Source organism: Glycine soja, chromosome 10 (assembly GCF_004193775.1).
Source record: "Glycine soja cultivar W05 chromosome 10, ASM419377v2, whole genome shotgun sequence".
NCBI lineage: Eukaryota > Viridiplantae > Streptophyta > Magnoliopsida > Fabales > Fabaceae > Glycine > Glycine soja.
The window spans coordinates 6,288,213-6,299,603 of NC_041011.1; the positions used below are offsets into that span (position 1 = coordinate 6,288,213).

Genomic DNA, 11,391 nt, shown 5'->3' on the forward strand with positions numbered 1-11,391 from the left:
TTGGTTGATCAGTAATTTTAGGGAAAATTTTCAAATTTATTTAAAGTAAAAAAATTAAAATAAATAATTAGGGATAGGTAGTTTATTCTAGAAAATAATTTTTATTTTTATGAGAATGAAAGATATTTATTTTTCATTATAAGAACATGAAGTGAGACAAATATAAATTCTTTGTATTTTTTAGAATTAATAATATTTGAGATTTTTTTTCCTAAGCTTGTAATAAATTTTATAAATGTAATATTTTTAAGTTTATGTTTTTTGTTAACTAAGTTTTGATACCTTTAAATAAACACAACTTTAAGATTATACTATAAGTAATTTTTTGTGTATTATCGTATTGACTAATCAACTAAATAGAAATCATTTTACCAGTAAAAAAACCTAGAAATCATTTTAAATATAATTTTTAATGTAATTATTACAAAAATTAAGAGTCTCATATGATCATTTATTATTAGATGATCATGTAAAAAAGTTTTAAATCATAAATATATTTTTTAATTAAATTAATATCTAATTGAATAGAATTTAATCAATATAGATTAACAGTATAAAAAATCATTCTTTCATCTAATTATTTATAATAAAATTGTTACTTTTATAGTAATTACTTACAAAATGTTTTTAAGTTAATTTCTAATTAAGTAATAATATTAACAATACACAAAAAATAAACTCTATAAATATTATTATCAACTTTGCAAGTTTTTTCCCTAAAGATTTATTTTAACACACTTCCTGTATAGTCTACTGTTGCATTCAAATCACAGCCCTCCGTTTTCTCAAGAAAACTGCAAGGCGTTTTACACACTGTCAAACAATGGAAGACTTAATTTTTCTAAGGATTAGTCCAAAGATTAAACTTGAGTATATATATATATATATATATATATATATATATATATATATATATATATATATATATATATCCCTTGAATTTGTTCCGGTATTTCATGCATACAAGTTTTTTATATGTAGAATTCTATAAATAATCACTCACATAATTTCAGACATGATAATGCTTAAATATCCTTATTAGTGGTGATTTGAAGATTCAAAGCAAGAAATTCATACTTTTTAATTAAGTTTAATGTAAAATGAATGTTGGTATTTCTCTTATGCTTAACCAAATTAAATCGGTTGATGTCAAATTTTATCATGTAAAGACGAAGTCAAAAGACGTTAACGTCCTCTAAAGTAAACTTTGGTGCTGAAGTTACAAGTAAACATCGTCCGGTAATGATGAGTGTTTAAGTGGAGTACGTATCATAAGGTGTATGATATGATTTAGTATTATATATATATAAGAGATAAGAGATAATGGCACCAATGTTTTTTAGAATGGCATGAGGGGGGTTATCATTCACATGGAAAACTGAAAAATACTTTTGTGGAGATTTAATTGGGTACAAAGTGATTGGGCTAATGTCATTTATGTCTTAGTGATTGGGCTAATGTCATTTATTTTATACTGAAAAATACTTTTAGTTAGAATTGGTCCAGCCAGAAAAAGCATGACATTTAACTAATCACCTTTTTCTTTTGTTTGTTGTGATTTGATGTTAATGGTCTAATGTGATTTATGACTTAGTTGATTCATTTATTTTGAACAGTAAAAAATGAATATCAAATATTCAATCATGAAGCTAATAGTCCTCAGCAAATCTAATCAATCATTGATCCTGATTTGGTTTGGTAAAACTAGATCACCGGCCATCTCTTTATTATTACTTCTAAACAATGTCTTTGTTAATTGTAATAATTTCAGAATCTTGTTAATGAGTATACTAAGGATATTTTTGGTTTAAGAATTAAAAAAAATATTATAAAAATCATTAAAAAAAACTTAAAAAATATTACAGACAGTAAGGTACTAATTAGTATTTATCATAATTTTAATAACTTGGAAATTTTATCTTTTTTTAACTTACCTTTTTTGTGAGTGTATTGATTCTTCTTAATTTGTATTTAGCGATTAGTATTACTGTAATTATGAGACTTATTAATTTTTAAATTAAAATCTACATACATTGATTTTTTTTATTTTTAATAAAATAAGATGCTGACATTAAATATTAATTATTAAAAATATTAATATTCATGCAAAGCATAGATACCAATTAAAGAACCTTTTATAATCTATTATGAAATGCCAAAAAAAAAAACTGGATAACATATATATTTGATCATTTATACCTAGCTTAGATTTGAAAGAAAGATACTAGAAAGAAATTTAAAAGAAAAATGTTAAGCAACATATTCTAATACTCTTTTATTATTGTGCTGGGTAGTATAAAATAAGCTACAAATTTAGCTGAGGAAACACTACAACAAAATTGACTTCTAGTTACCAAAAAATTATGTCACTATAAATTAATAATTCGTGGGTAGAAGTATAATTGACATTTATATACCAACATTTTTCCTTATCTCAACTTTGAGGAGTCCTATTATAACGGTTGTCAATTTGTATGTAAAAATAGGTAAAAATCATTAACTTTATCTACAACATCCAAATTGTAAGTAAAAGTTATATTATAATAAAAATTGTTCAATTAAATTTATTTATTTTCTTATTATTAAATTTTATGGAAAAGTAATATAACTGAAAGGAAGGATTATTGAACAATCATATGTAAAAGCAATTCATATACATGAAACTTAATAATCTTGATGTTTTTAACCAAGCCAAGTAAATTCATAATCCAGTCACGCAGGGGCATTCTATTTTTGGGCTTGTTCTTTTTTTGGTCCTTTGTCCTTTTGCTTTTGTTTATGGACTTGGTCAATCTTTACGGAATCATTTTCTTTTTCATTAGGACCCGTGGGAGATAGAGAAAAAAAGTTTCAAGAGTTTTTCTTTTCTTTTCTTCTTCTCCTTGCTAAATCTGTAGCAGAGTGGAAAAAAAAAAAAGATAACTGCAAAAAAAATTAAGAGAGAAATGGGATCAAGCCTCAAGGGTTTGGAAAAATAGATCAAAAAATGATTCTTTTTTGTTATTCTTTTTGCCGAATCCGAGTAATACAGTTGTTGTTTATCTCAGACATAGGAAGGGAAGAACCTAGGATGCTTTTATTGTATCTTGATCTGCATCCTTTGGTTAATTGTGAAATTGTTCTCTCTAGTGAATCACAGTAACGACCGATGCACGTAATTTTGTATTTCGTAATTTCTTCCTTATCGATTTTGAACCAACATTATAGCTAGGTTTAATATATCCTAAAAAAATCAAACACAATCCTAAAGATATCTTCATTATTCAAATCAATTCTCAACTGTTTTAAATTTTTAATCACTTAATGTATAGTCTGGATCCATTGCGTACCAAAAAAAAAAAAAAAACAATAATAGAGTCCTATTCTCAGCCCAAAAAGCAAAAGAATTTCCTTGAATATACCTAGACACTTCACGACGTAAGGTCCATTAATTAAAAACGTTAAAATTATTGTATATACGAAGAGGAGAAGTTTTACTAATAAAGAAGGATTATATTATATTATATATATAATAACAGTACGTAACATTTAAAGACTTCATGCAATTTGGAAGCAACTAATAAAGTGATGTGATCTTTCTGGGACACAGCTATATAATTTTTAGCAATAATTACACTACCAACCAACATGCAGAGGTCTGCTCGATCGCTTTGATCCTAATATCAGTTCCTATGGAAATATTTTCCATTCATCTACTACTCTTCAGTTCATACGTTACCAATATCAAAATTAAGTTAATTAATTAACTCACAAACTAAGCTCACTCACATTAATTATTATTGTTCAAACACACTAACACAATAATAATATCCATTAATTCATTAGGGATGATAATAAGGGACCCCAGGCCAATAGGGTACTGGCACTGTGTTGTAATGATCTTCCAAAGTGAAGGAACAGTTTCCTTCTCCAATATTATTATTATTCTGCTGCTGCTGGTGCAGTGTTCCGCGTTTGGAGCAACGCAGTGCCTCTGACGTGCTTTCCACTGTTTCTTGATCCCCAGAGATTTCTGTGTATCCTGTTGACACTTGTTGTTGGGTTCTAGAAGCTTGCTCTCTCAGCATAGTCTTCAACTTCATTACCTACACATATATAGTTTGCAAGAATGAATGTCTACTTCATATATAGTTCACCAAAGCATCAATCATTAAGTCTACACAAGGAAAAATAAAACAGTGTTGTGGATTTTTAAACCAAAAACATACATATAAAAAAATTAAGGCAAATTAAGTGTGTTTATGTGTGTAACTTGCAAGACCTGGAGAGAGATAAGTGTGTGTAAATATACATACAAAAGTCCCATTTTTGGACATCAAGTGAACTACTCATTCCACTCATCACGTTCATCATTTCTTTTTATATTTCTTTCTTCTTGTCATATTATATCATCTACCTAGTATGTTTGGATTAATTTCATGGTGAGAAATAATCAATTAATAAAACAATAAATAATTGTTTCAACTTTTTTATAATATCACCTTGATTTTATGGGAGTAAAATTAGTTGTTGTGTGTTATACAAATACGTACATGCACTAATCATCCGTCAAATCTATCACTTCCCTGTTTGTGTGTAGACACCCCAATAGGTATCAACAAAACATTAATTAGTGTCTATATTGAGCAAGAAAGTAAAAATATATATACATATATATATTGATATAATTGATAATATGATATGAAAAAAAGATAATCGACAAAAGTGACAAATAGTGTTATACTCATTCGCATGTTCAAAATTGAGGATTGATATACATCTTGCATAAGAAAATCATCCATGGACAACACCAAATGACACTTAGAACAAAAAGTAAAAAGGAAAGAGAAGACAAAGAAATATAAATATTAGCCATATGATGTGATAAAAGAAAGATGGAGGACAATAATAGGTAATGATAGACAGTATGAGATACATGAGTGTCTATATATATAGTATGACACTATCGTATATATTTAACCTACCTCTTCCCCGAGCTTCTGTTTTTCCTTGGATATGACATCAAATTCCTGTTTAAGCGAATCGTACAAGTGCTCAAGTTGCTTGTTCTTCCACCTTGCACGCCTATTTTGGAACCAAACAGCAATTTGGCGAGGTTGAAGCCCTAACTCCTTGGAAAGCTTCATCTTCCTATCAGGATCTAACTTGATCTCCTTCTGAAAACTATTCTCCAACGAATCTAACTGGTCACTTGTTAATCGCTTCTTCTTCTCCTGGTTCCCGCAGTTCATTTTTTCCATGGATGAACTTGTGCCAGCCAGTGTTTGTTGCTTCACTTCCATTCCTTAATTAACACGTAGAGAGGGTTCAGTGAAGAGTTTTAATTTTCTTAAATGGACTATGCATTAATTTTAAATGTTGACCAAGCTAAAATGTCAGATGGGGTTTCCAAATTTGCTTGCTTTAACAAGAAAACCTACTTTGTATCACTTCTTCAAGAAAAAGCAATAATTATGGTGGGGCAATAGCTTGGGATTTGCAAAAATTTACAAAAATGGACTCTGAAAGCAGTCCAAACGTGAAGGAATTACTAAATTGCATTCTAGAAGTTAAGTGCATTTCAAACGGGTTAGTTTTTAGTTTTTAGTTTTGTTAAATATATTAATAAAAGAAATTTGAATTCAGCAACCTCTCTTTCTTCCTTTTCTCCTTCACTTTTAAGTTCCCTTCACAACCATCATCAAGTCAACCTTATATTTTCGGATAAACAATAAACTAAGAGGAATAAAGAAAACGAAAAAGAATAAGAAAAAATGTAACTAGATGACATTCTAGGAAAAGGATCAATGCTTAAGAACAAGAGTAGATAGTGTTTTGATAAAAATAAAATAAATAATAAAAATACCTGGATAAGGGGTGTAGTTGTAGTTGTAAAGGAAGCTCAAGGAAGAATCTGCTCGGGGAACATAACGTCTTGTGCTCCCATAATTCCCCTCCATGTCTGGCTTTGTTTTCTTGTCTCTCTTCCCAAGCCTTCAACTTCAGCTCTCCAATCTTTATCTGTGTTTATATGGGTCTCACTCGGTTGGGAAAATGCATGGACCACAAAGGCAGTAAGTGAAGAGAAGAAAGATAGAGAGAGGTCATAGGTGTCTGCAGCAAGTTTAAATAGAGCTTAAGGGATTCGATTCCTCTAAAAAAAAAAAAAAAAACAGATATACATACACTTTAAAGAAGAAGAAAAAAAGCAAAATTATAAAAACATTATTGAAATATTTATTGTAATAAAATAAAGATATAGAGAGAGAAGAGGAATAAGTTACTTCAAAAATCCTTTAAAGGAGTTATATAAATAATGATTTATGATGAATGGATAGTGTAAAATATAGTGAGATTGAATATGTAATTTTTTTTGTTGGTTTAAATTAAATATGTTTGAAATCTTTCATAAATAATTAATTTTTGTTACATTAAATTCTGATATATCAAAATTTTTATTTTTAGTCTTTATCATTAATTAAATGATAATATAATATCATATAAACTATTAATTATATTGAAAAGATTTATTCATAAAATATCACTTCATCATTTAACTTGCGATAAAAGTTTTGATATATCAAGATTTAATATAAAAAAATATTAAAAAATCAAACAAAAAATATTCATTTATAAAGGAATTAAAACATGTTTTAACATTTTCCATAGAAAGTTTAGATTAGGAAAAGACAAATCTCCTTACAAGATCAAGCAAAAATCGCATTATAATTTAATTTATAGCAAAAGTTACATTTTATTTACCAATAAAAAAATTTAAAAATGAACTTAAATAACAACTAATATGAGCAGAAGACTCAATTAGATGTGTGAACGTTAGAGCATGTCTACTAAACTGATATAATACAAATTTTGAAGATATTTGAATAGTTATAACTTTATATGACTTTATATTTAAAGTGCACTACTAGCTACACTCCTTTTAGAAGATTTAAATAAGGTAGCTAGGGAGGGAGAGGGGAGGCACTACTAGAGTTGTGAGAGGGGAAAGGTTCTTCTATTCCTTCCTGTCTTTTTGGATGGAAGGATGGGTAAGTGTTGTGAATTTGGTGAGTCAGCTTTTCTTTCTTGCTATCCTTCCATCCTACTTCAATTTTGGGGCGCAACAAAGTCTTGTGTTTAATGCAGAGGCCGTACACACTATGAAAGAGAGAGAGAGAGAGAGGAAGCAGCAAAGCAAAGGAAAGGAAGGTCAGTTGGCCCCCTAGGCAGCCTTCAACGGGGACCATATTTGATCATAGACCTATGAATCTACTCTCACAGTTTTTGCCTTTTCCATTGTGTGCCACAATCACCCAAAACTGATGGTTTTCTTCTCTCTCTCTCTTTCTCTTGTGGGCACATTTGCAAAGTGGGGTAAAATGGTTCCAAAATGGCAAATTAATACCAACATAGGAGAACTTCCTTTGGCCTCAAAAGAGGGTATGTACTGTGAAGCCTGGCACCACTGCTGCCCTCACATGAGACAAATAAAGGAAGGTAAATAAAACAGAAAACACTTAGGCTCACTTCTGTTTCTTTCATCTCTCCTCCTCTCCCTTTCAACTTAATTATAACTTTGCAGTGTCACAGAGAAGAAAGCTGAGACAATCTCACTTTCACCTCTCCTTTCTCTAGATCTATCTGTTGCTTGCATGAAATCGGGATCTGGGTTTGCCTTTTACATTATTTCTTTTTATATTTGGTTGCATATATATAGTTTGTATATGCAAACAAACACCACCAACTTCGATCAATCGGTCTGAGATTATTTCAGCCAAAATTTTAAAAACAGTGAGACCGTGATTTGGGCTGTAATGTTAAGGTTTTTTAATTGCCTACTACTACAATTGGGATGGTATGGATTGCATTTGTTTGTGATTTGTCATGATATCAAAAAATGCGACTGCGACTGATATTTAAAACCTTGTTTCCACCTTAATCTGTGATAATTTTGGTTCACCTAGTCCTAAATATGTAATTGCATTAAATATTTGGAGGAAAAAAATTTATTTTTCATGATGATTTTATCTGGAACAAGATTTACTCCGGCAAAAGATACTATGGTGTAGACCAAAAAATATATGCAAAGAAACATACAAAATATTGCAATGGCATTCATTCATTTTGTTGGTAGGGCTATCTAAATTGACAGATTGGACTGCGTGTTTGGGGTGTATCTTTGCTTTGCTAGCAGAGAGGTTGGAACTACAAGGAAGGCCCCAAAATGGTGACAGAGATAGGTGAGACAAAGGTCACTGTAGAATCCAAGTTCCACTTATGCGTCTTTCCATGTTGTTTCTCATGTCCCATGATAACAACATAACATACTTACTAGCGTGATGTCGGAAGAAACACTCACCATATGTGCAAAATATAAATCTTCTTCCCATCCTATCAGCTTATGCCGTGGGAACCAAACTAACAAGTAACTCAGTAAATCAAAGAATTTAATGCATGCATGTTATATATATACATATATATTACAACTTGTATAAAACATATAAATAATATATTAAAGGCACCAAAATATGGTAACGTTTCACTTTCACCGTTTTGTTTTAACAAAAGAGTCTTTCTACTCTCATCTACTAAATGCACGTCTAATAAGTTTCTTCCTACAAAAAACACGTCTAAATTTTTTTACAAAGTCACGATCAAAATAATCTAGAATTGAAGAGATAAAGATGTCCTTACAAAAAAGAAAAGGAAAAAGCTAAAATAAATGGAAAAAGCTCACAGTTTCTTTAAACAAATATTGATTGAAAATTTAGGGAAAATATAAAACGTGATTTAACAGAAATCACCACGTGACTATAAATTTCTTGTAATTTTAAAAAATTTCAAGCCAACAAATCTTTTGTTTAAGTTGAGTTGAATAATCGTCAGCAATGCACACTTTTAATAATATAGACCTACATTGTCTATATTAATATTTCGATTTTTGTTAGATAAACTCTATATTCACAAAGACAAGTCTAGCAAATAACCAACATTTTTCCCTTAGTGTATATATGATATGTTTCTTTTTGGTATAATGGGTGTCAGCAATTTTTATACAGTTCTACATGATTTTTTAGTTTCCCTTGCTTATATATGCTTATGGAAAATAAATGACATAGTTAATGAAGTGTGGAATTTTGATCAATAAATTAAGTAGTATTCTAATAATCATCAAGAGATCATATCAATAAATAATCCAAATAAAAAAAAATGAACATGGACTCCATATAAATTAGAGCTCAATTCAAGCACTAGAATGTCAATCAATTAAAAGATTAATTAACCATTTGGCTAAAAAGATATCAATTAACTTTTGAAAATTCTGATAGGAAGACTGAGTACTGAGTCGAATGAAGATAATTTAGGAATGACTACTCCATCAATATTCGAGTTGTAAGTAATTCTTCTATAGCTCCATGCCATTTTTATAAATGCTCTTTTATTTATTTTTTATATTCAAATAAAGAAATAATAAAAGAGTGAAAGATTCCATCCCATATACAAAGGTCAAGATAAAGAAAAAAAACTAGTCACTCTTATTTTTTAATAATGCTTAATTAGGGAAAGAAAAATGAGATATATAGTATTGGTGTGTAAAAATTTGATCCAGGCCATATAGTAAAAGTTCAAGGGGTTGTAGAGCTTAGGGTTAATGTACTAAAAATCAAATGCTGTCACGTATATAAGCCACAAGTAGAGTCAGAGTTCTGATAAAAACAAACAAATGCTCTGTCCTTTTACCCTGATCGATGTTCAAACGTTTCATAAAGGTCAATAGTCTTAAATTAAAGAATTCTGAGTGTTTGAGTATGCTCGGTGTGAAAATAAACGACCTTCAATTCTCCAATATAATTGTAGTCAAAGCACGCCTTTTAAGTGTTGACTGTTGAGAATATCTTAAAGTAGGGTTAAATGGCAATTAACTTAGATACGAGTGAGAGAAAAAAAGTGTAGTTAGCCAATGAAAAAAGGTGGGTACGTAGCTTTTATATATGGTGCAGGCGGTCCTTTAATATATATTATCTGTTTTTAAATATTTACAAGTTATGCTGTCAAAAAAAATATTTACAAGTTATACCAAAATAAACATAGTATATATATATATATATAACAAAAGTTAAAATAATAGAATCGATAATTTTCTATGATAATAAAATTAATCATGATATATAATACGATACATATAGTACTATTAACATAAACTCATAATGTTTAATAATTTAATTTTTGTTAGATAAAACTTACTCTAACAAAGACAAATATTTCAGCAACCATTTGATATATATATATATATATATATATATATATATATATATATATATATATATATATATAATTTTTTTATTCTTTTAGTACTAATGTAGTGTTATTTAAAGTTATGTTTCTGAAACTTCTGAAAAACTCCATCAACCATCATCAAAGATCAACTCCATATTAGCAGAAAATGTTACTAACTGCATCAACAACTTGTGAGGCATCAGAAATCTTCAGAGGAGAGGCAGTGTTTCAGCACTAGCTGGTACCACATCCCTGAAAAAACACTAAGCCAAGCAGCAATGGGGTAAAAAAGCTAAAGCCTTCATTCTAGCTAGGTTGCCTATAGTCACTAAATGATTTTGAATCTTTGATCCTAGTGCTCCCCCACCAAAACTAAGATTTGTAGAAATCGAGCAGCCAAAGCCATTACTAGAGTGTTTTGGTGGAGAAATAATCATTTTTTTTTCATAACGATGCTAAAATAATAAATAATTTTTATATTTTTTTTATGGTATAATCACCATGATTTTATAGAATACAATTATTTATTATTTGTTATTATCAGATTTGATAAGCCCTGCTCCCGATGATGTTTATTTGTAAGTTTATCCATAAATAATGAGAAATAGCGAGAAATAGCTCTAAAGATACTTTGACACTCAAATGAGTTGGAATTTGAATAATTAATTTACCTAAATTGTGATAATTCTTTATATAAAAAGGAGATTGAACTATCTAATATCAATCTTTCTCTTTGATATAATGTAAATGAAGAAAATATATGATCTTTTTTTATCTATTCTTTAATAATAGATATTTTTTTATTTTCGGGTTTTATCTTTATCTTTTGGCAAGAAGATAAAGTTTCTCTTACCATATTTAAATCTGTTAAAGACGAAATCTCAGTAGACTATTCGATCAAACGTCGAAAACGATGGCTCCCTAATCCGAACAATACATTATCCAAACACACTATACGTTCTCAACACTGACTTTTAATTAGATATACCATTTTTTACACAAACAGAATGAAATAAAATAGAATGAATCGAATTGAATAAATGAAATGAGCTAGATATCATTGTTTTAAGTATTAATTGTGATTAAAGGATGATGTAAGAAAAAATGGCAAGTGTTTTTAACGTGACATTTCCC

The 11,391-nt window shown here is 29.1% G+C and overlaps 1 protein-coding gene across 1 annotated transcript; it reads right to left on the bottom strand.

Moving 5' to 3' along the window:
* Positions 1 to 3,527: 3,527 nt before the first annotated feature.
* On the bottom strand, positions 3,528 to 6,057 carry LOC114369578 (putative homeobox-leucine zipper protein ATHB-51). The gene is made up of 3 exons (XM_028326814.1): positions 5,846 to 6,057; positions 4,965 to 5,284; positions 3,528 to 4,085 (listed from the first exon to the last, which is right to left on the bottom strand). Exons 1-3 carry the CDS (start codon positions 5,937 to 5,939, stop codon positions 3,822 to 3,824), a joined length of 678 nt encoding a protein of 225 aa, XP_028182615.1. The 5' UTR covers positions 5,940 to 6,057; the 3' UTR covers positions 3,528 to 3,821.
* Positions 6,058 to 11,391: the final 5,334 nt, after the last annotated feature.

Excerpts from the sequence above, each read along its gene's own strand:
- LOC114369578 (XM_028326814.1), bottom strand. The coding sequence starts at position 5,939 with ATGGAGGGGAATTATGGGAGCACAAGACGTTATGTTCCCCGAGCAGAT. Across the intron at positions 5,285-5,845 it reads CAACTACACCCCTTATCCAG|GAATGGAAGTGAAGCAACAA; the intron begins GTATTTTTATTA and ends GTGTTAATTAAG. Across the intron at positions 4,086-4,964 it reads AACAGAAGCTCGGGGAAGAG|GTAATGAAGTTGAAGACTAT; the intron begins GTAGGTTAAATA and ends ATATATGTGTAG.